At 41.5% G+C, this 27,609-nt stretch overlaps 3 protein-coding genes and 1 long non-coding RNA gene across 7 annotated transcripts in view; 2 read left to right on the top strand and 2 right to left on the bottom strand.

Moving 5' to 3' along the window:
* Nucleotides 1-354: 354 nt before the first annotated feature.
* On the top strand, nucleotides 355-4,491 carry LOC118410812 (huntingtin-interacting protein K-like). The gene is made up of 4 exons (XM_035812646.1): nucleotides 355-578; nucleotides 830-885; nucleotides 2,170-2,221; nucleotides 3,549-4,491. The coding sequence occupies exons 1-4, from the start codon at nucleotides 399-401 to the stop codon at nucleotides 3,642-3,644; spliced, it is 384 nt and encodes a 127-aa protein (XP_035668539.1). The 5' UTR covers nucleotides 355-398; the 3' UTR covers nucleotides 3,645-4,491.
* An 11,265-nt stretch (nucleotides 4,492-15,756) lies between these two features.
* LOC118411374 (tetratricopeptide repeat protein 28-like) lies at nucleotides 15,757-22,060 on the top strand. Of its 4 annotated transcripts, none has more exons than XM_035813623.1 (3): nucleotides 15,757-16,045; nucleotides 16,743-17,525; nucleotides 17,767-22,060. In XM_035813623.1, exon 3 carries the CDS (start codon nucleotides 18,576-18,578, stop codon nucleotides 21,867-21,869), a length of 3,294 nt encoding a protein of 1,097 aa, XP_035669516.1. In that variant the 5' UTR covers nucleotides 15,757-16,045; nucleotides 16,743-17,525; nucleotides 17,767-18,575; the 3' UTR covers nucleotides 21,870-22,060. The 4 variants fall into 4 exon arrangements, with proteins under 4 accessions (XP_035669516.1, XP_035669519.1, XP_035669518.1 ...); XM_035813626.1 differs by having other exon boundaries at nucleotides 17,767-19,433; XM_035813625.1 differs by having other exon boundaries at nucleotides 16,743-22,060.
* Nucleotides 22,061-22,263: 203 nt separating this feature from the next.
* On the bottom strand, nucleotides 22,264-25,421 carry LOC118411375 (interferon-stimulated 20 kDa exonuclease-like 2). The gene is made up of 3 exons (XM_035813628.1): nucleotides 25,208-25,421; nucleotides 23,802-24,473; nucleotides 22,264-23,224 (listed from the first exon to the last, which is right to left on the bottom strand). Exons 1-3 carry the CDS (start codon nucleotides 25,333-25,335, stop codon nucleotides 23,122-23,124), a joined length of 903 nt encoding a protein of 300 aa, XP_035669521.1. The 5' UTR covers nucleotides 25,336-25,421; the 3' UTR covers nucleotides 22,264-23,121.
* Nucleotides 25,422-26,234: 813 nt separating this feature from the next.
* Nucleotides 26,235-27,609, bottom strand: part of LOC118411376 — a 7,491-nt gene continuing 6,116 nt past the window's right edge. Inside the window, exon 2 of the long non-coding RNA XR_004830666.1 lies at nucleotides 26,235-27,302. This is a non-coding gene — a long non-coding RNA (uncharacterized LOC118411376). The remainder of the gene's footprint in view (nucleotides 27,303-27,609) is intronic.

Genomic DNA, 27,609 nt, shown 5'->3' with positions numbered 1-27,609 from the left:
ATTTGGCAAGATATACTTCATAAAATTTTGCTTTTTATACAAATTAATTCAACGTAATTGTTTGAAAATGTATTCAAAACATTATTTTACTCATTATGTCAGTGAAATGTTAAAAGAAAATATCAATTTCTCCCTTTAAAATCAAGTGGTCTCAGCCAAAGGTTAAATTCCACCAAACCATGGAAGGGTATAATGTAGGTTAAAGAAGCCATTATTTTTCCTATCGAAGCATTATTTAACCTAAATAGCATCTATACTTGACTGTTCTTATAAATATGACATTTTTCATTATTGGTAATTATACCTAAAGATATTTTTGTTGAATTTTTGCACAAACAGCATCCGTTGTATTATACTCATAACCTCCATCAGAGCCGCAACGCACTTGTCAATTCAAGATGGCGACGTCGAAGCCGACCCAAAACGAGCACGATCACGAACTGGACGGAGAGGAAGAAAATGTCCAGCCAGACAAGAAGGAGAAGAAGAAGAAGCAGGATTCAGAAGCCGCCGCTGATCTGGAGAAGGTTACCGACTACGCAGAGGAGAAGGAAATTTCCACAGAGAGCATCCAAAATGTAGGAAGTGCCATGTGTTTGCCCCCCTCCCCACTCTGCATTTTTTACGGTCACGTCTTTACATTTTGTTGCTCACAAAACAAAAATATAAGAAAGCCATTTCAACAAAACGCTTTGGATGTAACATATTTGTACATGTACCAACGTTGCAGAATATATTATCAAGACTTTAGTAATGTATGTAAAAAAAACATTCTGAAAATAATGTGCAAAATTTATGACATGTGCTGTGTGGTACTCTTGTTTTGCAGGCTATGAGTTTAGTGAACCAGAAAACATCAGAAGAGAGAAGCAAAAAGGCAAGCAGGTGAGTATGGTTTAATCTGTGTACTCCAAATCTTATACACCTTTCTCACGCGGCGGCCATGATAGATCTAAAACGAGTTCAATGTGGCAAACAAAAGGCTGTCCATCATAATTAGCAGTTCGACCAAGGGTAGCCTGCCAATTAGGAAATCGACCAATAAGTGAATGGCTGTAGATTCGTTAAAAATTTGCATTATTATGTTTTTATTTTGCATCTCTTAATGGACTATGGGGTCAGTCTACACTACTCTAAATTGCTACATTTTTCGGTGCATAACACTTCTTGTAATATTTATCATTCCATCTTATATCATGAAAATTTGTGTGGTTTGGGGGAAAACTAAATGGGACCTGATTTTAGAAATAAGTTTTGTCTGTTTGCCTCATTGACCTCTTCTTGGATCTGTCATGGCCGCCGCGTGAGAAAGGTGTATTATGTACACAGCAGTTTGATTTAGCCATTTTTGACATGACCTCTTCACTGTGACTTCATAAATATGCATGTCCACTGTATAAGTTCTGTACTGCACAACTGTTTCAACTGGGAACTTGGACCATGAAGAACACTTTCACCTTCTACCACGACATTAAATCCCTGTGAAAGTAAATGAGTTTACATTATTTCGGTATTACCTGGAGGGTATGCCCATATTTGGGCATAGCTTTACTCCTTAGTGTAAAGTATGCGGTAGCGCAGAAATAAAGTGTTTGCAGTGGTTTTATTTAGTAGTAGCACCATCCTGCAAACACATGTACAGTAGTGTACTATAGTCACATGCAGTAATGGAAAACTGTTCGCCTCTACAAACCACTAGTTGGAAACCACTTAAGTGGTTACTTGGCAATGGCGCTACAAACAGACAGAACAGTCCCTTTTTCACTTTGACAGTGCTGGTATGATCAACTCTCACTGATGTAACCATATCTACCCTCTGCATAAGTAGTATGGTACTACTTTACATGGTGGAAAAGTAGGTCGTAACGACGTAAGGAGAAATGAATGAATGGCAAATCACAAAATATGGTGCCTTGTGTCTTTACCATAGCAAGTACCTGAAACATTTCATCATTATGGTACTGTTACAAACTTACAATGTGTAGTATGCACATGTAGTGAGAAGGGTTGTTGTAGACGGGGTGAGCAGAAGATAGAAAAAATATTTGCTGTGGTTTGTAGTGAAGCGGCCACCACAAACCACGAACATAAAATAACTGCAAAGCTTCTATTTACAGTAGCCCCCTATGGTATATGGACTAGTTTGATTACTTGTCTTTTTGTTCACAGAGAAAGAGAACTAGCCAAAGTTGTGATCCGGAAAGAAGATGTTGAATTGATTGTGAGTAAATGTTTTATATCTGCAAAAAGTGATGCACCTGTGTGTGCATGTGTGTGTTTGTGTGTGTGTGTGTGTGTGTGGATATATGTGGGTGGGGGTGGGGGGATGGATATGTGTGTGTGTGTGTGTGTGTGTGTGTGTGTGTGTATCCCTGGTAAAAGTAGCTTTGCATTTCCTTCTTGTTCGCCTTAAATATCTTTGCCTTCACTATGAATGTATGTGAGTGAATTTACACCACTCATCATCAACCATCATGGCCACCTCATTATAAACAAGATCCAGATAAATAAAAGTTCTAAACAGGAACCACTGGGCCCTAGCTCATCTGTATTACTGAACGATGACTGTGATGCAAAATATTTTTAGCTCCCGAACACCAGCCGACCCTTAGCCGACTCAGATCGGCTGGTGTTCGGGAGCAGTCTGACCAGTTTAGGCCACGCCTATCTTTTAGCGCAGAACATTTCCCGAACATGTCCTAACCATCTCCCGACCAATAAATGACTTACCGGGGTACTCCCGATTGTGTCTCGAATGCTAAATAACCCATTCCCAACCATTCCAACCTCTAGCCGCAGACTGCCGAATTACTGATTCCCAACCGATTGCTGACCCTCTCACGACTTGAAATGGACATAATCAGCGATTTTCAAAAAAGTGGCCATTTTTGTTTTTAATCAAAATAATCCTTTCTTCTATCTTGTAAACATCACCAAAAGATCAAATTTTGGTCACAGATACTGAGATAGCTCTTATATGGCATTTATTGTTCTGGATGTCGGTCGTGTGAAGTTCGGGGGTGATTCATCTACGTCCTGGTAATAGTCATTTTGCTTGGGATTGAGTTAGCAGAGATTTGTCTACGGTTTTGGGGTGAATCGTTAGTAGGTTGGAAACAAGCTGGGAGTAAGTCAGCAGTGTTTATGGCTTGCTTAAGCAGTTAAAACTGACTGCTGACTTACTCCCGAACACCAGCTGAAAACTAGCCGACCACCAGCCGACCACCAACCGACCCATTCCAGACCTGCCATTTAGAGCCGAATGTTTTGAACATTTCAAAACACTCGGCTGAGGCAGCAGAACACCAGCCGACTCAGCCGAACGCCAGCTGACTACAGCCGTCTTAGCTCCCAAATCACCCCTAACCATAGTCGGGAGAGAGTTGGGAGCGAAATCCGTCTATGTGTAACGGTAACCTATGCATTAGCAAGACGTCTGAAATGATGATGATGGTGAGCTAGAGAATGAGTCTGTTCCATATACTAAGTACATCCAACACTGCTGTTCAGGATGTTGTTGCAAGTTTATTGTCTATTTTGATTGACAGATGACAGAGCTGGAGGTGACGAAGCTGGTTGCGGAGCGTACGTTGAGAGAACACCAGGGAGACATTGTCAAGGCTCTCATCTCTCTCACCAACTGAGAACAGCACCATCTTCTCTCTGTACAGTCATGCCGCACACCAGTCGTTCATGTACCTGCAATGTTGTTGTGTAGAACCTGGAAAAGATAATGTTGTGTTTATGGTTACAGTCCTGAAATAATTAGGGCCGGTAGGCAGGGATTTTCCTTTTTTTTTTAATAAGTGATCAACAGGTACAGTTTGGCAATGTTCAAGTACAGGTATATTAATGAAATGAACAATGAAGTACGATGTTAAGTATGCATTCTTGCATCCACTGTTCAAAGCCCTAATCTGATAAGGATTGTAGAATACAGAAAGTCTGTAAGACACAACATTTTTTCTCTAGGCCTAGAGTGTTTTCAATCACTTTTTATCCATGCATAAGTTCTGCAACACTTTTGGACAATATAAGTATTGAGCTCAAGGGAATCCTAACAAAAGGACTGTCCTACTTTTGTGGGGGTGGACAGGTTGGTAACTTGATATACATGTACATTAATGTTTATCCTCTAGTCTGTGACAAATGAAAATGTTCTGATTCCCTATGTTAATGTGGTCTCATCCAAGCCTCAATTTAAAATTTAGAGTCAGAAAATACAGTCAACAGTAATACTAAAATGATGTAAGGAAACAACAACATTGTGTTACCATTATAAGGGGCAGAGGACAGAGAAACACCTAGGTAAATACCACGTCCAACACTGTATCATTTTTCTAGTTCTTTAAATGAAAATCAAATGTCAATATCCTTCTGCACATTAAGCAATATATTTCAAATGTCAGCACAACAAAACATTGATATTTTTCATGCTTGGCTATATTTTGATATTTTGATTTTAACAGTAATAAAGGTATTGAAGCAGTATGACAATGTTTCTGACAAATTTCTCCTTGACACATGTACAAATGACATGCATTTCAAGTACAAGATGAACTTAATGTTTATTGGGTGTACAAAATGTACATGATACAGACAAAAGCTCTTTATATACCCATTGGAATAAAAGTGACGCTTTCCGACTTCCCCAGATCCTCAACACACGTATACTGGCGCTTTACAATACATGTACAGGGGCTTGTGTTTTACCCCGAAGGTCTGTTCTGGTCATCTCGTCTGAGATGATGACTGCCGACAGCTTCCTGGTCGGCCGGAGCCTTGGTGAGGAAAACACTTTTCATCCCTTCAGAAAAGCACTTACAATACATGTCTGATCTCAGATCCAAGTTAGTGAATTTACTTTATAATCAAGGCGGGAGGGTCGTTCACTGGGCTAAGTATTTTTTTTTTTTTTTTTTTGGTATCAAACTTTTCATTTTGTTTGATAAAAGCGCTAAGTCATCGATGGCCTCTCCGGAAAATAGTGGGACGTGGCTAAATGGAGAAAGTTTATATACTATCAAGGGACTTTGCAGTTCATAGTAGAGCGCGTTCCGATACATCTACAAAGTACATATAGAGTATCGATCAACTCCTCTAGCGCTGATGAAATACCCCTCCTAGTTTGGCTGATTGTTTAGTCCACAGAGAGATCTGGTAGAAACTAGCCTTCCATTTGAAATGTAACCGACATTGTTCGCCGACAGTCGGTAGTGGGGGACCGACCCGCCGTGACGTGGCGGCCCTCAAGGCGCTGCTGGCCCGCCGCCAGGCCGAGACCGGGCGGAGGAAGAGGGATGTGGACATTGTGGATGGGGACGACGGCCCGGAACGAGAAAAATAAACGATGGAAAGGTTAAAAAAAGAAAGATAAAAAGTACACTTTATCGATCATTGTTTGGAACTGCGTTAAATGTCATTTCCCAAACTACTTAGCCTGGGGACTATACTATCGCATGCAAGCTATTCGGTTTCTCTACGGTGTTGTGAGTGAGCTAGCCTGGTTACCAAACCCCAGCCCGATCTCAAGTATCTATCGTGCACGAAAGATATATTTTGAGGTTGGAGTATGGTATCCAGTCCGCCCGCCCAGTACAACACAGGTTGTCAGAAAGGGGCTTAGGAGGACTTTGAAACACCCCATAACCGGCCTGTTGAGAATGGTAACAAAGCTACAAACTACTGGGCTCGGAAATACCATTGTAATTGTATGGAAACACTAACATGTATGTACACGATGTCCACGGAACGAGCCCCAGTATGTTCAATATGAGTGCGTTAACTAAACCCCACCCCGTAAAACTTCCTCGGGTGTGCTATTTGACCTGAACGGGCGGAGAACACTCCCAGTACCGAGGAGACCCCGGGGGTTCACGATGGGATGGTTACCAGGTTATGGTTACGTTGGGCACATTTTCCTTTCAACGTTAATTAATGGTTCAACCTATTCATTACATGTAACTATGGGCCTCATCTTATTAAGAAAGCCACACAATAAACCGTTTTCGAAATAGATAGTATACATAGGTCCAAAGATTGTTTGTTAACGTAGACGTTGTATCTATCTTTTTCAGGCACTCGTAGTGGTGATCATGACGTCACCACACGACTCCCTACATGACGTGATTGACGACTGTCAAACCACGTTCTTGTAGAAGCCATCTATAAGGAAAGAAATAAATGAATGAAGAAAGGCTCTTGTCACTATTTCGTACTTTTCGCAGAAAAGTCATTGTTACTTACTTTATGTTTCTTCTTTTTGATGCACGTGATTATTCGGCAAAGCTGGTTATCAAGATCAAAAGGAAACGGTTAACATGATGTTATCCTTATCTTCAGAACTTGAATGCGCTCTCCAAATGACAAATTGTAGTTTAGATTTTATTTACACAGAAACTGCACAAGAAGCAGGAAATGCAAACATGGAAACACGTCTTTTAGACGTAATACATTCGGAGGAAACTAGCGAGTGCCCTTCCTCCAGAATGTAACATTTATACCATTCGTATCATCTGTGCAAAAACTGTAACAACTGTCGTAGAATGTCTCTCATGAGTCACATGTTGGGCAAAATGAAGGGTTCAGACTCCAGAATAGAGACTGCGGCCTGTAACGTTACTAGAAAAGAGGCTTTCTTATACGCAACGTCACATGTGCGTGGCCACCGATCTACCTGAGCAGCAACAGAAGAAATCTCTGCCCCTAAGGCGTGCGTTTCATCGCGAACTGCAACCAGCAATGTAATCTTCTGTCTGCTATGTCAAGTATTGTTTACTTGCCTTCAAATGTCATATACTAATCTCGTTCAGAAAATGCTTTAGGCAATGTCAAAATCCCGTAAAAAGGTTTCTGTAGCTTCATGACTGCAAAACCAGTGATTAAGCAGCAAGAAAGATCCTCCGTTGCGGCTACATTCTCGTTTCAGTAAAGCAGTTATAAAGGAAAAGGGAAGATTGAATTAAGATGTCTGTCAAGGTCACGTGCTCCAGCTAGAAAGGTCCGTCTGTAGCACGTCACCGGAACGTACTGCGCCTGCGCAAACCCTGGTAGTTTGGGGCTTGGTTTGGTCAACGTTGCATTAAACTCCCGCTTGTTGCACAGTATATGTTAGAGACATGGTTTCGTGTAAAACGTACACGGAGTTTTACCCTTATATACGCACGTACTTTCTTAAATGCGGCCCTTTAGTAAACCGGGGGTTTAGCATGTCTATACTTTTCGCGCAGGCGCAGTACGTTCCGGTGACGTGCTTCCGTCTGTAAAAGTGGCAGTGAAAAGTTTGATAGAGGATCACATCCGGGCACTTCATGCCCACGTCTCTGCTAACCAATGAAACAGACTCTCTGCAATGACGACACACACAGAAGTCATGTAATATTCTTTCTTCAAATAATTGTTTTTTTCTCCTTTTCAAATCTAATATGTTTTTCCACACGTTGAGATGTCAGACACGATATCACAGAATCTAAAGCCTCAAGCTATCCGACACGAAGTTGGTGCAGAATGATTTTCTTGTTTTTGTCAAGTCCTAATCACACATAGCCTTGAGCGTCAACACTGGATATTGAATCAGTCTACGCTGTAAACTACCGAGAAGTTTGCCGCAGCTTCATGCCTATTTGCTGAAAGTTTTCTTTATCGTTTCTTGTGTCTTGTTATGTTCAGGACTATTTGTTGCATGTTTCCCTATATTGCATGTTTCTCTCTCTTTCAGTCCAAATTAATGCACGAGAAGGCTTAGTTACTTGTGCCCCGGTAGGCAATGATATATAATCTATAGCAATTACACTTTGATAAAAAAGATGAATACAGTTTACTACACAAACACTCTGCTGCACTGCTAGGTTCACGTCTCGATGCCAGGACACAACTATCATACAAGCATATGCTCCCACAAATGATGCAAGTGAAGCGGACAAGGAACTGTTCTACGAACAGCTGCAAGCCACCATGGCAAAGCGTAAGAAGAGGGACATCACTATTCTCATGGGGGACATGAATGCCAAAGTGGGATCAGCAAACAGTGGCAATGAGGGTGTGATGGGGAAGCATGGAGTTGGGACCATGAACCACAATGGAGAGCTCTTTGTCGACTTCTGCTCCGTGAACGACATGGTTATAGGAGGCACCTTGTTCCCACATAAGGAGAGCCATAAAGTGACCTGGAGATCACCGGATGGATCCTACGAGAACCAAATAGACCACATTGCAATTTCTAGAAGGTGGCGCGGAACCCTACAAGACTGCAGAATAAAGAGGAGTGCAGATGTTGGCTCGGACCACCATCTACTTATGGCTGCCTGCAGGGTACGTCTCGCCGCTTGCAGAAAGAAAGTTCAGAAGACTACTAAGTACAATGTGGAGAGGCTAAAAAAACCCGGATATAAAACAGCAGTTTGTACTCACCTTGGCCAACCGCTTCGATGTTCTACGTTACAATTCGGATAATGAGGAAGAGTTAGATGATGATGAAATAGAAACCGAATGGTCGACCATCAAAGAAGCGTACACAAGCACATGTGAAGAGGTTCTGGGAAAGGTAAAGCGGGAGAGGAAGGAATGGATGAGCGAGGGCACATGGGAGAAAGTGGAGGAAAGACGCAAACTGAAAGCAAACATCGAGAACTGCAGAACCAGGAACCAGAAGGCCAATGCCATGAAGCAGTACAACTCAGCTGACAGGAAAGTAAAGAAAAGTTGCAGGAGAGATAAAAGGAAGTGGATTTCAGACAAGGCTGCCGAGGCAGAAGAGGCCGCGTCAAAGCAGGATATGAAAACCCTCTATAGAATCAACAAAACACTGAGTGGGAAAAGAGGACAAATAAACAAGCCAGTACAAGACAAGAATGGTAAACTGCTTGCAACAAAGGAGCAACAAATGGAACGCTGGAGAGACCACTTTAAAGAAATTCTCAATCGCACACCTCCACCGAATCCCCCGGAAATTGAGCCCCCAATAGAATTGCTCGATATTCGCACTGGCCCACCAAGCAAGATAGAGATCCGCAAGGCCATCTCTTCACTCAAGAACGGGAAAGCCGCAGGACCCGATGGAATTCCTCCAGAGGCCTGGAAAGAGGCAGGTAACCTTTCTGTTGAAGCTCTGCATCCACTACTCAGCAGAATCTGGCTAGAAGAGAGGACACCCACAGACTGGAAGAGAGGTACTATTATAAAGCTGCCAAAGAAAGGTGACTTGACACAATGTAAAAACTGGCGTGGCATCATGCTTCTCTCAGCTGCCAGCAAGCTACTCTGCAGGATCATCCTCAATAGAACAGCAAACGCAATGGAGACCAAACTAAGAGATAATCAAGCAGGCTTCCGAGCAAATAGATCTTGTAGCGACCAGATCGCAACCCTAAGAGTCATAGTGGAGCAATCAACAGAATTCAATTCACAACTGTATGCTGTTTTTGTGGACTATGAAAAAGCGTTTGATTCACTCGACAGGACATCACTATGGAACACCCTTGCCCACTATGGAATCCCCCCAAAGATCATCAACATGATCAAAGTCTTCTACAACAACTTCCAAGCACAAGTATCCCACGAAGGAGATCTGACAGAGCCCTTCAACATGACCACCGGAGTGCGACAGGGGTGCCTCTTGAGCCCGCTGCTATTTATAACTGCACTGGACTGGGTGATGAGGGAAACTACCAAAGATGCCAGGACAGGAATTCAGTGGACATTGACGGACATGTTAGATGACTTAGACTTCGCGGACGACCTTGCTCTTCTGTGCCATACCATCAGCCAGATGAGAGAGAAGACCCAGAGGTTAGAACACAAGTCAGGCCAAGTGGGACTAATCATCAACGCAGGAAAAACTAAAGAGATGAGGGTGAAAACGGTGGGGGACGCCAAACCTGTGTGCTGCAGAGGAATAGAGCTGGAGACAGTGAAGGAATTCACATACCTTGGCAGTGTCATCAGCAGTGACGGAGGTGCGACCAAGGACATTGAAGCCCGCATAGGGAAGGGAAAGGCTGCCTTTGTCCAACTAAGACCAGTTTGGAGGGCCAGGAACATCTCCCTCAGAACAAAGCTACGTATCTTTGAATCCAATGTCAAGTCCATCCTACTATATGGCTGTGAAACCTGGGGCCTAACAACGAAGCCAACATTAAGAAACTCCAAACCTTCATCAATGTAAGACTCCGCTACATCCTTGGCATTTGGTGGCCAAATAAGATCAGCAACCATGACCTCCTGGAGAAAACTGGCCAGGAACCTGTGGAGGTCACCATAAGGCGCAGGAAATGGAGGTGGATTGGACACACACTAAGAAAACCCCCACCATCCATTACGAGGGCAGTCCTAGAATGGAACCCCCAAGGCAAAAGACGAAGAGGTAGACCTAGGCTGTCGTGGAGGCGAGGAGTCATGAAGGACCTACAACATGCAAAGACCTCGTGGCATGAGGCTAAGACAACCGCCAAAGACCGAGGAAGGTGGAGGCATCTCACCGAGGCCCTGTGCTCCAGAAGGGGCAAAGAGGATTAAGACTAAGAAGAAGACACAAACACTCTTTATGCAATGATTTATAAAAAAATCGAAAGTGGAAAAGGGATCATTTTCATCTTTGGGTGGTAAAGAGCTAGTTTGTGTAAAATGCGACTCAACTTCAGAGCGTCCACGCCTTGTCCTTGTACGTTCCCTTGTGTGTGTTTTATCGATAAAACATTATAAAAAGCACTCCTAGCGGCCTGCCCAACGAACCAAGGGTGCCCATCTGCCGCTCACACAGGGAGATTGTGCAACACAGGCTAGTTGTTATTCGACAAATGTTGTTGACACAAAACTTTGTCTTCACTTCTACTATGAGGAATGGTTTGGGTGATCTTAAAGATGTTTTCGTCAAGTCGGCACACGAGACAATATTTAATTTGATTTTCTAGATCTCGCACACATTTGGCTGAAGAATTTTGAAAAGGACGACTGTTACCTTGTCAGTCTGTGAGGAAATGAAGATACAAAAACGACGGCTGATGCTTACTATCGTTCTTTGTTTGGGCGTTGTCTCTATGAGAGGCTTCGCTTTCCCACAAGGCTGCACAATTTCAAACAAAACAGACATGACGTTTGTATGGTTGAAGTTGAGCTGTCGGTATTTACGGTTGACAACATTTCCACACAACGTACCAGCTGGTGTGAACCGTCTGGAACCTTCCCAGAACTGCATCCAGAACCTGACAGAAGTTCCCGTACTGAAACATCTCTATTCACTGGACTTGAAATTCAACCTCATTGGGACGGTTGACTGGGAGACAGTCCTCAAGGCCTTGTTATCAGTAAAGTCCATGGTCAACACAAAGTTATTGAAATAAAACTTTATCTTTACTTTTGATATGAATAGTAATTTATGTCGGATCTTACGCAACTGCATATACTCGTTCAAATGTCAGACTCACATAGTCATTCAACATTCGGAGAAAAGCTATTGAATATTCTGACAAGGCACCTTTGTCTACCAGACTTATTTAGGAAGTGTTTCATTCTGCTGAGCCGCCAAAGACGGGAACGTCGAGACTGTACTGGCGCTCAAGCTCACACCGCTCGCTGACAACATCGTCCTATTTTTCTTGAGAACAGCTTCGAAGGTGAACTTTTCCTATCGCCTTTACTTTACAGAAAGAAAACATTCAACTCTTTCTCTTTTTAAGATTTTGCTGTCGATTGGGCAGACAAGTCATATTCTCGTATTTATTTTGCTGACAAATTTTTTAAAAAATCATGAAGGCCGTCATTGAAGGACGAAAGTTACAAAAACGAAGTGAAAACAGCCGTCTGTGGCTCACTGTCGTTCTTTATTTGGCGGTTGCCTCTATTACTAGAGCTTTCCCGCAAGGCTGCACAATTTCAAACAAAACGAATAGGTATAGTGTATCAGTCCAACGGGTGAACGTGATCTGTCACAGACTAGAGTTAACAACATTTCCTAAAAACGTACCGGCTGATGTGACCTATATTGATGTTTCCTCCAACAAGATAAAGAGTCTGACAGAAGTTCCCGCACTGAAACATCTCTCTATGCTCAACTTGAATTTTAACCGCATCCAGACCGTTAACTGGGGGTTATTCCGCAACTTGCCAAATCTAAGATCCCTCTGTTTACATTCCAATCAAATCACGCACGTCAGCTTAGATGGTGCCGTGAAGCATTTGCCTAAACTGACTCGCGTAGTACTGATAAATAACAAGCTGGCGTCTTTCTCCTTATCAGATCTGGGAACTCTGTCCATAGAAACACCAATATTTGACAACCCCTTCCACTGTGACTGTTCAATGCTGTGGTTGATGGTCAAATTGAAATGTTTGCTAGAAATGGGTGAACCAAAATCACGTTCTAGTACAGTCCGTTGGCGTTGGGCTAGTTTGCAATTTGGTGCAAGGAATTGTGAAGTGTGTGAGGCCTGCTTTCTGTCCTACAATCCTGCCCTTAAACCCCGTGCTTTTGAATGCGCCACTCCAGAGCACCTGAAAGGTAAGCTCCTGTCAGAGGTGTCACAAGATCTGACGGGTTGTGGAACTGAAAAACCGGCCTCAACAACAACAGCAACAGCAATAGAGACCTCCCGTAGCACAGCAGCGCCACATAACGACATTATGATGTCCCCCACCGGAGATGTCCCACACAAGACGCCTCCATTCGAGCGCATTAACGCACTCGGCGAAGCAGCCTCGGGAGTTTCTTCGCCACCTAGCGACCTGCTAGTGAATTCCAGATGCACGCATCGCGCGGATGAATGCGTTTACCGATATGCGTTTCTTTCAAGTGGTCCCAGCGATTGAAACCGGGCGCCTTTTACAAAATTTACTTGTCTCAAACGACCCCCAATGTATTTAAAAACACCGTACCCGAGATCTACAAATGAGAGACATGATGAATATCCGACATCGTAAACGTCAGATTCTACTAGCATCTGTCATAGATCCAACTGATCGGGAAAATTGCTACATTTTGCATGCCTGTTGATCGAAGGATAATCCCGGATAATAAACACTCTGGCTCTAGTGACTTCACCTATCGAGATCGAAACCATGAATATCGCAAACCTCATCTTGAAAAATTGAATACAATGCCGAAATCTGACGTTAAAAACCCTGCCAGGTATGGCAATGTAATTCTTGCAAGGACAATATAAACATACACACGACTATTTCTGGCTCTAGTTATTCAAAACCAGTGGATCAGCAGGAAACAATATTCACAATGCTCTCACATTAATTTCCCATGCCATAATGCAAGGGATGGCTCAATAATTGCAAATTCAATATACTGACAGATTTATCAACATGTGAGCAAAGGTGATTCATGCATTATAAATAGTCAGGTAACTTTGGGTTGAAGTAGGGCAGTAAAGTAGGATTTTTTTGTCTTTATGTAGTACTTACATGTATGGGACTGTGTAATAGACATATGCACCATCACTTCGGCACAAATTTGTGACATATTGTAGAAAAAAGAAAAAGAATTTATTCAGTGAAAGAGTTTATCATGCTATGTGCTATATTCAAGTAATTTTGAGGGCATTAGATATCAATAAAGAAAATTGAAATTTATCTTGCATGTACTGCTGTTTTTTAAATCACATTTGGGGGTACAACCCACCGTACGTGCAAATACGTGCTGTTTACGTGCCAAAATGTGGGCAATCTTTTGGGATCCGTAAGTGGTAAGTACCGCCTCCGTACGAACTTGTAGGGAATCCGACGGATTTTGGAGCACGCAGACATGCCGTAGAACTTTACGTGCAGGCAAAACTTTGTGCGCCTTGCGTTGACGTACTCCCTCCCTGCTCTTGCCAGTCGTTTCCCACATTTTCAGAAAAACGTGGCGGATGTGGCCTCCCAAAAACGTACGTACAAATTGCACGCACGGTGGGTTGTGCCCTTAGCTTAACATCTGTTGTGCTATCTTGTAACTGTGTATCGCTACAGAGAAGAAAAAGAGATAAATTTGAGATGAATGCCTTGCTGGATGGTTATACTTGCTACCAGTAACGTGAAGTAATGTGAAGATACACATGTACATCGTTGTGCAAAAACAAGTCATCTTGGCTGATGTGAACTGTGAAGTAATGAGTTTGAATTGTCTTATAATTAGTTTAGTAATCTTAATTGGTCTTAACAAGACGATGCCATTACTCAGTATACATATACGAAGTAAGTTGTCATTTCATCATTGTAAACACTAATGTATATTTAAGACATAAATGATGATATCGTTGGAGAATGTTACTCTGTATGATATTCAAGGTGGAAGAATCAACAATCATAGAAACGACTAAACAAAAACTGTATTATCAGCATAAAAAGTGGGAGACACTCCTTCAAGCTCTTCGTGTATAATTGAGTTATTATCAAAATTTATTTGTTACTATTATTCTATTTATATGATGCCAAGATTTTCTTGGTTATGACAATTAGTAACTTCATATCGACTGTGATTATTGATATCATTCCTTTATGTTCATTTTCTTGTTTTAGTGTCATTGATCCTTTTGTATATCTTGTTTGATTTCAGTCAGGATCCTTTGTTTTTTTTTTCTTTTTAATTATTGCTTGTTTGTTTCGTGTAGTTTAAATAAAAAGGTAGAAGAAAGCAAAATTGAAGGATTGATTACTGAGATCAAGAATTATTGAAACTAACAGATGAATAGCAAGCATAAAATGTACATACATGCCTGTTGAGGACAATATATACCACACCAAGTTGAATTATGTATTTAAATGAGTTGTGTAGATCGCCATTAAGCAGGAGAATGAGTTTTTATTCTGTGAGAGAAAAAGAACACCAAGAAAATTTCTTTAAAAGTTACCATGCCAATACTGAGCGGGTTATGCTCTATTTTAGTATTTGTTTGTGTTTACTGTAATAAAGTATAACAATGAAGTATTTCTGTTGGCTTTTATTTCGATGGGCTGTCTTGAATTGTCTAGGGTCTATTTCCATAGCTAAATAGTTATTCAGCAAAGGAAACTGATACAATCGATATCCTGAATCAACATTGAACTGTAATTTCTGGCACAAAAGTTGGACTAAAGTTTAAACCAAATTTGGACTGTCCAACTTCAGTGTTTTTTCCGATGTTTGTGTCGGAAATTATAGATCGACTTTGATGCGTAATGACGTCTCCTATACCAACCCAGATGAACTTTGAAGTTATAACATCAATTGATTTTGTTAATGTTGTTCTTACTATCCTAATTTGTACCTTACAATATTCATCAGTATCCAAATTTCACCCTAAAGCCTTACGTCAACACAATGGAATTAGTCAATTTCCGTATCAATCAAGCAAGTGTTTTTTGTGGCCTATTTTGCATATACAAATATTATCTACATACAGAACATGTTTAACTGGACTATAGAAAACACCATCTCTTTGATTGGGTACATGTTTCTACAAAAATGACAGATTAATGAATCGCACTTACTTCCAAACGGCTTACATGCGCCACACAGAGACTTTGAACGGTACTACACTTTGTACCCAGCCAAGGTAACGTAAGGTAAGGGGCAGATTAAACAGGAATAGTCTTTTTGGGGTCATGCTCGTCATCATTAGTGAAACTGTCATTAGTTACGAGAGGAGATAAGATGCACTTAAAAAATAAAGTTATCTTTAAATGCAATCGTCATATGCACATTGGGTACATATGCAGAGGACCATTTCGAATACTTCAGTGGTCTTTGTTCAAGACATTCATAATGTCACCCGGATTACTTATTGATAGTTTAAGTCTGATGTCTTCACCTGAGGGGTGCATACATTAAAAAATGTCTAGTTGTTTTTAATACACCTCGTCATATTTCCCTCCCCTGTTCCTTTGAGTAATGGAACATTCCAATAAGGGGAATTCCCCTTCCCTAACACCCCTGCGCTACATATAGGTGCTTTCCACACCTACTGGGACTTCCTCTTCCTTTTGCCTCTAGTCTGAGGGTTGGATGTGTGGTTGCACATGGTCGATGCAACTGTTTTTCACTCCAGTGTCGAGTACAACACAGACCTGACAACACTTAATTAACGTGAGTTATGACTCTCCGTGTTACATGTACCATTAGGTATGCAACAAAAACGTTAACGATGTATCATACTACCAGTGTCTCTTTGTTAACTGGAAGGCGGCTACAGTTACAACAGATTCTACGGAACTTAACTATTTTTGTTTTCACAAGTAGTGTGTTGAGTCTGTTGACTCAGGAATGGTAAGTTACGCAGCAAGACGCTTGTAGCCTATGTAGTGTATGTAGGCATGTGCTGTCTATGTCAATTCATCATTCGTGAGGACAGGATCAGACAGACATAAGGTAATTCATACCCCGAACCCACCGATGTATACATAAAAAGTCAACGTTACGCAACGCAGCTCCACAAGATTATGTCACTGCATCGCTAGCCTATATATCCAAAACGACCCAAACATTATATTTGTGGCTTAATTTTGTGGCAAACCTTATGGCTTAATAGATTTGTTGGGGGATGTCTTTTTTCGTTTTCGTCGTAAACGGGTAAATTACCCTTGGATTGAGGTTTATGTAAAGAGACAAAGTCAGTCACATATTTTGACTTCGTATAAATAACGAAATAAGTCACATGATCCAGTTTTTTCTAAGTATAGTATAATGTCAGGCATATATAATTTAAAAGGAGGGGAACATTGTGTTTGACCGTTTGAAAGAGAGCAATGTGAAAGCATTGATACAATTTTTCTTTTCTTTCTAGATTTGCAGGAAAGAATCAAGAAACACAATTTGATCATATAAAAGAAAAGTACATCTATTGAAATAGGTAGCCATGGCAAAGTCAGACATCAAATTGTCTGCGGTAGCGGAAGAGTTTCGGGAACTAGACCTTATCTTCAAAAGTGACTGTGATCTGGATGTTGTAGAGAGGGGATACGGACGCAAGTTGATTGATGCCATAGGTAGTCAAAACGAAGTCTTGGAGTGTGAAGCTTTGAAAAGTCTTGGAGATTTGTATCTCCACAAAGCCAAGATGAAGAGGCATAAAGCGGAGTATTTTACGGGCGCTTGTGCGTTATACAACGAAGTCTTACGATTCTACAAAATCGATGACGAGAGAGAAATTGTACAACATCGCGTCAAATACGCAGAGAAATGCACAAAACTTGTATACGATGAGGAGGGCTTGAAACTAAGGACTGATAATCTAGCTAATACAACATTGGCTGTATCGGTGGTCCTTCACGAAGTCAAAGAGAAAGCTAAGAACAAAGGCCATGGCACTATGCCTTTGATTGAGAGTTATACCAAGTCCTTAGTAACAGCGATCATAGAAAGAAATAAATGCCTGGAAATAGAATCCTTGAAGAGTCTTGGCGATCTGTACCTAGAGAAGGGGAGGGTTGGCAGGGACGAGGCGGCATTCACAAAGTCAGCCGGTCTGTACCGAGCGGCGCTGGACCGCTGTGAAGATTCAGACGGCAGAGAAACACTGAAGCACCGCATCAAGTACGCCGAGGAAGTCAAGGAAAAACTGGCTAAGGTAACAAAGGAAGACATTTTGGTTACATTATACTCTTTTGTTTTTCCACATACATAAGGTCTACAGATATTGATGTTAAGCGGATAAAATTCACTACAAAATGTAATGTCATTCAAGGTTTTTTTATTGTAATTTGCATGTATGCTAAATACATGGTTGCTCATGTATTTTATTCACATTTTATCAAAAAGTTGTTTTGCCTGTACACAAAGTTTTCTTACCTTTCCTTTCGGCGCAAAAGGCTATGAAACGCCTAGAAACCGGGCGAAGCCAGGAACAGAAAGTTGGGATTGACAACCTGCTGACGTCACCTGTCATGCCGTACAACGAACACCTGCAGGAGGGCTGCAGGGCCCTGCAGACAGGACATCTGGACAGGGCGGAACTGAGCTGTGCTGCTGCACTCAAGGTTGTACATCTGCAGGGTGAGTCTTGGAAATTACACGTCTCGAGAAGATTGATTTCTGAGAGCATCAACACTTTTATTAGCAAAGACCTTAGTGTAGCGTATTAGTAATATCATCAAGTATTATTCTTGATATCATTCATGTGTACTGAAAATCACTTAAGAGTAATTTAGACTGAAAAATAGATTCACAGCCTGGCAATATAAAGAAGAAACATAACTTGCTGAAAATATATATCTGAACTTAACCAAATGCAGGTGAGCACCGGAAAGAGGTAAAACCCCTATGCAAGTTGAGCGATATCTACTTGGCGAGAGGGACGCAGTCGAAAGACGGAGGAGATTTCACCAAGGCTGCAGCACTATGTAATGCAGCACTGGTCAGAGCAGGTAGAGAAAACAGAGAAGACATCGAACAAACGACCCAGACGATAACCCAATCATTTGTTAAGCACGTCTTAAATATACAACATACGGTACCCGCCGATAACGTCGAGAAACACAAATTGACACTGAAGGAACACCGAGCTTATGTGGAGCAGGAGATCAACAGAATTGAGGACCAGATTGATCCTTACTGCCTTGATGATGATGACCCCCAAACAAAAGAAGTGGAGGAAAACAGAGTAGAGGCAATCAAAGGAATGTTTGACACTATTGTCCATCAGCGACGAACGTTCATAGCTTCCCTAGTAGATGAATGCGTGGATGTAATGGGTCCCCCTCCCTGTAAGTACGCCATGATAGGCTTGGGTTCACAAGCAACGGGGTTAGTAACCCCATACTCAGATCTGGAGTTTGCCATGTTGATAGAGAAGGAGACGGAAAACAATGTAAAATACTTTCACAATCTCACGCATTACCTTCATCTGAAAGTGATCAATCTTGGGGAAACCATCCTTCCGGCCATGGCTATCAAGTCTCTCAACAATTTTGAGTCGAACACGCTAGACAGCTGGTTCTACGACTCTGTAACACCGCGCGGGCTTGCGTTTGATGGAGCCATGCCGCATGCGTGTAAAACACCTTTAGGCAGAGGTAAGATGTGTCATCTCATCCGCACACCACGTGACATGGTCCAGATTCTTGAAGACGACGTGACGCTTCATTTGAAGAAAGGTTACCACCTAGCGACGGTGTTGGGAAGCGTCTCTTTGATTACTGGAGAACAACACCTGGTCGATGACTATATGGCTATATGGTATCATCAGCTAAAGAAAAGTGGAAGAAACTTTGCTAGCCTAGTAGCGAAAACTATGTTGATGGAAAATAGTCAAACGTTATTAAGGCAGGATCTAACTGACAGAATACTGGATGTAAAGAAAAACATGTATCGATTTTCAAGTCTTGCGGTGTCTTGTTTGGCACACATTTTCGATATACAGCCAACCACTATTTGGGACACTATTCAGAAGATGCGCAAGACGGAAGACATTAACGATGAGAACGAACACCACTTGATGGTGTTGGTCAGCATCTCAGCGGAACTGAGGCTTCGAACGTACATGAACAATCGTGGTCAGGTGGAGAACATGTCAGCATTATCGTCAATGTCGGCTAATTCAGACATAGAGGAAACATCAAAGATCTTTTACATCTCGAACACGAGACAGCTCATGAGATACTACTATACAGCGACACCATTGAAGTATTTCTTCTCACGTTTAGCCAATGGTAAATCACTCACAGAGCCGTTGATTCTGTTTGACAAGTCATTCAAACTGCAAGCAGAGGTATACAAAAGCCTGTGTGACAATGAGAAATGGAAAGCTTTCACGGAACGGGCACTGCAAGAAGAGCGATGTAAATATGGAAAGGATGCTATACATCATGACATCGCCGATTTGCTCAACAATGTGGGTCTGGCATGTAAGAGTCTTGGAGATACAGGAAAGGCCATCAGCTACTATCAACAGTCACTACAGATGGTTCGAAAAATCCATGGTGCAAGCTTTGCAAACACTGACACTGCCGCATCACTTAACAACTTGGGCCTCGCCTGGGGCGACCTTGGCGAACATAGAAAGGCAGTCAGCTGCCATGAACAGTCACTACAGATGAGGCGAGTTATCTACAAACAGGATACTGGCCACTTTGACATAGCCTCGTCCCTTCACAACTTGGCTGTCGCCTGGAGTGAACTTGGTGAATACGGAAAGGCATTGAGTTATCATGAGCAGTCACTTCAGATGATGCGGAGTATCTATGGCGAGAACAGTAGGCATTCTGACATCGCCATTTCAATAATCGGCTTGGGTAACGCCTGGGATAGCCTCGGTGATCAGAGAAAGGCCGTGAGCTATTACGAACAGGCACTCCAGATGATGCGGCATAGCTATGGTGAGAATACTGCACATCCTAATATTGCAGGGTGTCTTAACAGCTTAGGTATAGCCTTGAATAAACTTGGTGATCACAGAAAGGCCATCGACTGTTTGAAACAGGCACTACTGATCAGTCGGAGAATCCACGGGGAGAGTGCTTCTCATGCCGACATTGCTATGTCACTTGATCACTTGGGTACCGTTTGGAAGAGCATGGGTGATTATAGAAGATCCGTCAAGTACTATGAACAGTCACTACAGATGCGGCAGAGTATCCATGGTGAGGGTACTGAGCATCCTAACATTGCCTCGTCACTTAACAACTTGGGTACCGCCTGGGGTGACCTTGGTGATCACAGAAAGGCTGTCGGCTATCATGAACAGTCACTACAGATGAGGAGGAGTATCTATGGTGAGAGAACTGCACACTCCGACATTGCTGCGTCCCTAACCACCCTGGGTAACGCCTGGCGTGGCCTTGGCAATCACCGAAAGGCTATTATCTACTACGAACAGTCACTACAGATGAGGAGGAGTATATATGGTGAGATCACAGCACACCCAGACATTGCTGCGTCACTTAGCAACTTGGGTATCATCTGGAATGGCCTTGGTGATCACAGAAAAGCTATCAGCTATTATGAGCAGGCACTACAGATGACGCAGAGCATCCGTGGTGAGAGCACTGCCCATCCTGACATCGCCATCATACTTAACAACCTGGGTACCGCCTGGAATCACCTTGGAGATTACAGTGAGGGAGTCAGCTATCTTGAAAAGGCACTACAGATAAGGCGTAGTATCCATGGTGAAAACACTGCGCATCCTGACATCGCCGATTCACTCAATAATTTGGGTGCTGCCTGGAGTAACCTTGGGAATGACAGAAAAGCCGTCGGCTACTCTGAACAGTCACTACAGATGAGGCAGAGTATTTATGGTGTGGGCACTGTACATCCTGACGTCGCCAGGTCATTTGGAAACTTGGGAAACGCATGGAGTCACCTTGGTGACCACAGAAAGGCCGTCAGGTATTTTGAACAGTCACTACAGATGATGTGGAGAATCCATGGTGAGAACACTGCACATCCTGATATTGCCACGTCACTTAATAACTTAGGTATCGAATGGGGTCAACTTGGAGATTACAGAAAGGCCATCAGTTACTTCGAAAAGGCACTACGGATTAGGTGGGCTATCTACGGTGAGGGAACTGCACATCCTTTCATCGCCAACTCACTTAACAACCTGGGTGCCGCCTGGAGTCAGCTTGGTGAGCACAGAAAGTCCGTGATTTATTACGAGCAGTCACTAGAGATGACGCGGAGTATCTACGGCGACAACACTGCACATTCAAACGTTGCCAAGTCACTCAACAACTTCGGTAACGCATGGGTGAACGTTGGTGATTACAGAAAAGCCATCGGCTATTACGAACAGTCGCTGCAGACAATGAGGAAAATCCACGGTGAGACCACTGCACATCCTAACATTGCTACGTCACTCAATAATTTAGGTGTCACATGGAGTAAACTTGGCAACCGTTTCAAGGCATCGAGCTATCTTGCAGAGGCTGCACTGATGAAGCAGAAGATCGAATGTTTCAAGATTTAACATTGTCAACATTATATCGATCTGAAATGATTTCGATTACAGGAGCGCTTGTGCTAACCTGATTAAACCGCGCTTATAGCGGCCCGCCCAATATTGCGGCCCCCTGTGGGAAGGAACCAGTTACAGCCCCGGACAACGGAGTATGCATTACACAGACTAGGCTTGTACGAAGCGATGAGTAATTATTGTCAAGGATAAGAGTGTCAAACCAAACAGCTTTCTCATTATGTCAAGTTTCAAAACTTGATTTGGGCGCATCATATATTCACTACCCTTTACATTGGTACCATATTTGCTATGATGTAGCGTTCATTGTTCTAGCAGTTAGTTAGGATTTGCAACATGAGAGTCGCAAAACAAAGGCCTCAAAATTTTTGAAAACACAAACAGCGTATAACATTGGCATTGGTATTGTGGCATTTGTGTTGATATTTAATGCCATTTAAAAATATTTTTACATTATATTTGAAATACATGTAAACAGGCTTTCCAGTGATGTAAAACACACTCAAGACAGCTCACAGGCATATGATCTATGACAGATTTTCAACATTTTTCTATTAATGATCCTGATATGAACCTTTGATCTAGTAGGATATTATGCTGTCGACATTGGTATTTTTGTTTGCACAAGTTCTTCTCTACATTCTTTATGTTTGTCTGTCTGAGTCTGGAGATGGTAACTCCAAAGCATTGACAAATAATTTCACCTATTAGTATTACTGACAACATTTATATACAAAATGATATTTCTACTGAACAACAGAAAAAATACTTTCATGTATAGTAATGAAAATTTTATAAATACATCTTAAATCTTGAAATCATATGCTCTTGGAGGGATAAGCCTCATAAGACAAGTTTTATCTGCATAGCTTATGCACAATTGCTATCATCATATTCTTTAAATGATCAATAGTTTATTATCGCTTCTTGTATATTGTAGGTATATTGAAAATAGAAAGCTCTTTGATGTTAACTCTTTCCTAATTCATTTGTTTAAGGAGACCAATGGCAGTGTGTAATCAAAACATAGTGTTATAATTTGTGTTGTGTTGTTTCATCCTGTTTCAATTATTTTACCTGATAAATTGCAATTATTTCTCATAGTCCTTGATTTACATTCAGGAACTCTCCTGACCAGTACTCATCACTGAGAAAATTTGGCACAGATCTGGTTTTTACCATTCTCTTTGCACATAATGCTTTTGAATTTAAATTATTCATTCTGCTTTCTGGTGATATAAAAGTATTATTTTGTGCAGGAGTTGTAGACTTTGTAGTTTTTTGAGTGATTTTTTCGGGAGATGATGGTTGGTTGTAAGTGTAGCTTTCTGTTCAGTTCCTCCTCCCACCTGTAGTTGATAAGAAACAGAAGAAAACAGATGTTTGTGTCATCAAGATATATCAATATTTTCCTGTCAGAAAGACGGACACGTTAACATAGTGTTAACTTAGTAAACTGAATGCTCTATTGACTGATTAAGTGCTTTTTACACGAAGTTGTTAATAAGGTGTTAATAACTAAATAAGGTATGTGTCTTTTCTATGCTACTGTATATACATGTAGTATATGGTATCCCACCTACTATCTATAGTATAGGCTGAGGTAGGTACTACTACTAGTAGTAGATAGTAGCTGGGCTGTCAGTTGTATGCTATGGGTGTGTATGTGTACATATGTGTGTGTGGGTATAATATATGCATGCTTATGTTTGTCTGTGTGTGATTGTGCATGCATGTGTTTGTGCATGGATGTGGATGTGGATGCATTTGTTTGTGTGTGTGTGTGCATGCCTGTGTGTGTGTGTGTGTGTGTGTCTTCATGTGCGTGTGCATTTAGGAAAAACTAAATTCCAAGGGGCATTGAACACATGCTATATATATATATATATATGTATATATGAATAACAATGAATTAAAATCACTAACTTGTGTTGAACCAGTTTATACAAGTCCATAGTGGCCCTGGCATCCTCAACTGATGAATGCCCCCTTTGCTGAATGGTACGACCCAGCAAGCTCCTTGACAGCCTCTTCAAGGAGACGGGACTTCTTGCCGGAAACCCTCCAAGAAGATTCAGTGCGGGATACCTGGATGTGTCTCTGGTCATTTCGCGTGGATGGCCGAACCCCAAGGCTTTGAAATCATTGTATACTGCATGTCCGACCACGATTTTGTTCTGTAAAACTGTTCTCACTTTTTCTTGGGCTTGAGTAAAGGGGATTGCTTGAACCATGTGTGCCGGTCGTATACCACTCCATGGCGTTCGGTAATCGGTGATCGGCTGTTGTGGCTTAATGTATTTGTCGTATACGATTCGACCGCTGTGATTGACGATACTGCAACGTGCGAGAGCGCCGATGGAGCCTCGAGGTCCGCAACCGACCATCTCACAGTCCATGGCAAGGACATGCTTATTGTTGCTGCAGTTTGTCTGAAGTGCAGTAGGGTGCCTCACTGCCTGGTTGGCAATTTTACCATGTAGGAGTTTTAATTGTTTTTTGGGGGGTTGTTCATCACCAAATGTACACTGTCGCTTCTTTGGTGTCAGAGACTCGTGCACAGCTTTGGAAGGCATTCTGGGAATGTTATTATTCAGGCTGTAAAAAAATATTTAAAAAATTAGATATACACTATACTGTGCGGTGTTGTGAAACATAAATTTGGGTGATTTTGCTATACCTTTGCTGTTAAGTTCAGTAACATCACATGTATAATGAACAAAAAGTACTAGCCAACTCAACATTTTACAAACCATGGAAAACCAGACTTTTAGCCAGGGCTGAGCAGAGAATTGGTTCAGCAGCCAAGGCAGGTCTCTCCGAGGACTTTACATAAACACACCAGGGCTATGTCATGTAGGGAGAGTTTGCTAACCTAACATGTCTAAACTTTGTGAGGTTAACTTTTGTAATCATATTTATTATTACACCGATCTTATGAATATGATGCAAAAATCAGTAAAAATTGTACCTTAATTTACCAACAAACCCGTTCAAATATTACACTAAGCTTTTCCTGTGTTTCTTATAAACTTCACTGTGTCTATGGTCTAAAAGTCAAAGCGAAGTTAGATTATACTCTAAATTGCGCAATCCCGGTAACGTTATGATGACGATGGGGGAGGGGGGCGGATTCAGTATGTACTTGAGTGAATATTCTAGCACCGATCCGGGCACAGTTGGCGACAAAAATAACCCAAGAAATGTGAATATCAAACGGCGAAACGTTATTCCAAACGATTTGTGTAGAGTTAGCCTAGGCCCAGGAAATCTGTTAACTGAAACATGTTCATCTTCATGTCTAAACGTAACAGCTCCCTTGTAGGACTCACCTGAAACTGCATATAAACCCCCTGTAGTACCGTCCGACAATGGAGATGCTTGTGGTTCTAGCGTCAATCTGTCTAGCTAATAGCGTCAAATGACATGGATTCTTCAAATAGTAGAAACAAAATGCCATGTAAGGCCAGAAAGCCGGTAAAATTCCTCTGCCTGACACCGGCACGTGTACACACTTGGCCTCGAAGGATCCGCAACTTGCATAATGGCTACCCGCCTTAGTATTTTACGGAATGCCTAAATATTTCACCAATTTTACGCAATATTTAGACTATCTTGTTAAATCATATATAAAACAAAATACGTTTTTTTTTGTAAAATATATTTTAACTCCATATTTTTATTTTTGAGATATTTGCGACAATTATTCTGTTAGAAAGGAGCCAGATGAGCAGGGTAAAATTATCATCTACAAAGGCAGCTAATGCAGAAGGGAGACAGAGGTGAAATATTTTTCGTAGTGCTGCAACCGCTATGGTGCCGTGTGCAAAGCTCAAACCGGAAGTGACGCGTGACCCGTGACATATGACCTCGTTCCCAGGGTGTGCAGTACACTGTGCCTTGGGAACGACCGAGCAACCATGGCTGCGAAACTATCGTCTGCCGTGGTCGGACCGCAGTTGCCAACATATAAAATCTTTAATTCAAAGCTTTAGAGGAAACACTTGCCAGTTTTAAGAAATGAGTACTGACCAACAATTCAGAAATCAAAAAAGATAAGAAGCTTTTTGGGGAAAATGGTGAGTTTTCCGATCGGGTTTCTGACCAGTTTTCTCGCGAAATGTGCTCTATAACGTTAACTCCAATGCGCTGTATCGTTAGTATAAGTTATTGACGTTATAAGCTTTGAGTGCTCTAAAGCACTGTGTTGGAAAATGCCCCAACCACAGTCCTGCCAATGTACATGTCATTAAAACTTCAAAACTCATGTAAATCTGAATTATACTTTGGGTACCTACTGGCTGGCAAAATACACCAGATGATTATATCCTAACTGAGTTATCAGAGAAGAAACGTGACTTCACAGCAATCTAATTTATTGACATTACAGACTCATTACATCATTGAACATTGTAATTCTGAAACGTCATTCACAGCCATTGTTGTAACACTACATCATTGTACATTGTACAGCTGAACTTGCTTAAGTGTATAAAATCTTAAAAGCTAGCACACTAGCCTGGCAGGTAGGCATGCAACATGCATTAGAGACCATTAGAGATCTTAGAAATGAATTGGTCCTCATTAAAGATGCATCTATGCAGTTATACTTACACCAACGTTTCCGCATTCATATCACAAAACACCCGAAAGGCACTATGAATAAATATGAAGATTCACATTATGTCCTTTTGTTTACATGTACGCTAGTTAACTACTGCTCAAGCCAAAATGATTGAAAATTAAATTTATCATTCGTATCATGAACCAGACCTAGTGGCTTTTACAGTTAGTTCTTGATAAAATCCTTGCATCAATGACACTCCTGAATCAGCATTTTTGAATGTACATATATGTCCCCTAGACAAGTACACATAACTTTTTCAAATTTGTTGTCAACCAAAGAGAGACATATTAGCAAGTGTAAATATTGACAAGATACCTGGCAAGCAACTGACTCCAACAAAGCTACCCTTTAAATGTTTAATCTATGTCTCAAAGTTCCTTGAAGCCTTCTTTTCATCTTCTAAATATCTGACCAAGATGACCAAAGTCTAATGTCTCCAAAGTATTGTCATCTTACAACTAACGTTATAAGAAGTTCTACAATGCCAAACACAGTCTCAAAATATATGCTTAATGTCAAGCACAGACCACATCCCAATGTGCACTGCACTATTGATCCTTAGTAAAATAACTGTTACAGTACTAGCATAAGATTTCATCTGTTACACAAGTTGGAAAAAAGTTCAACTATCTTCATGGTACAGTGGTGTTTTAGAAGTTTGCGATATATATATGTATATAGGCTACAAAAATCCAAACTTTCAAGACAAGCTAGGAATATCATATCAACAAATTGGGTAATAGAAATGCAGGCAGTTTTTAATGAAGGTTTCCATCTTGCATAGATGTTGTCACTGGTACCTGCAATGTAAAAAAAAGCCTGTCAAAATCAAACCGACTGACAAATTATTTTGAAAAGAATGAAATAAGACAAAGATATGGGATCAACCCAAGAGGAGTATTTCACAAAAATTGATCAGGGACAATCCAATGTCCACCTTGGAACAGTATAAAATATAATAGTTCACTATAACAAGTGTTGGCAGGTGATAATACTCTCACGACTCAAAAAGTTTGTCAACAATAGCATTTTGTCAATTTGTCCAAATATGACACTGGTAATTGACGATTGTACCAATGAGCTAGAAGAACACCTGGAGTGTGGATG

This window comes from Branchiostoma floridae, chromosome 3 (genome assembly GCF_000003815.2).
Source record: "Branchiostoma floridae strain S238N-H82 chromosome 3, Bfl_VNyyK, whole genome shotgun sequence".
Classification (NCBI taxonomy): domain Eukaryota; kingdom Metazoa; phylum Chordata; class Leptocardii; order Amphioxiformes; family Branchiostomatidae; genus Branchiostoma; species Branchiostoma floridae.
This window is presented reverse-complemented; position numbering and strand designations above follow the sequence as displayed.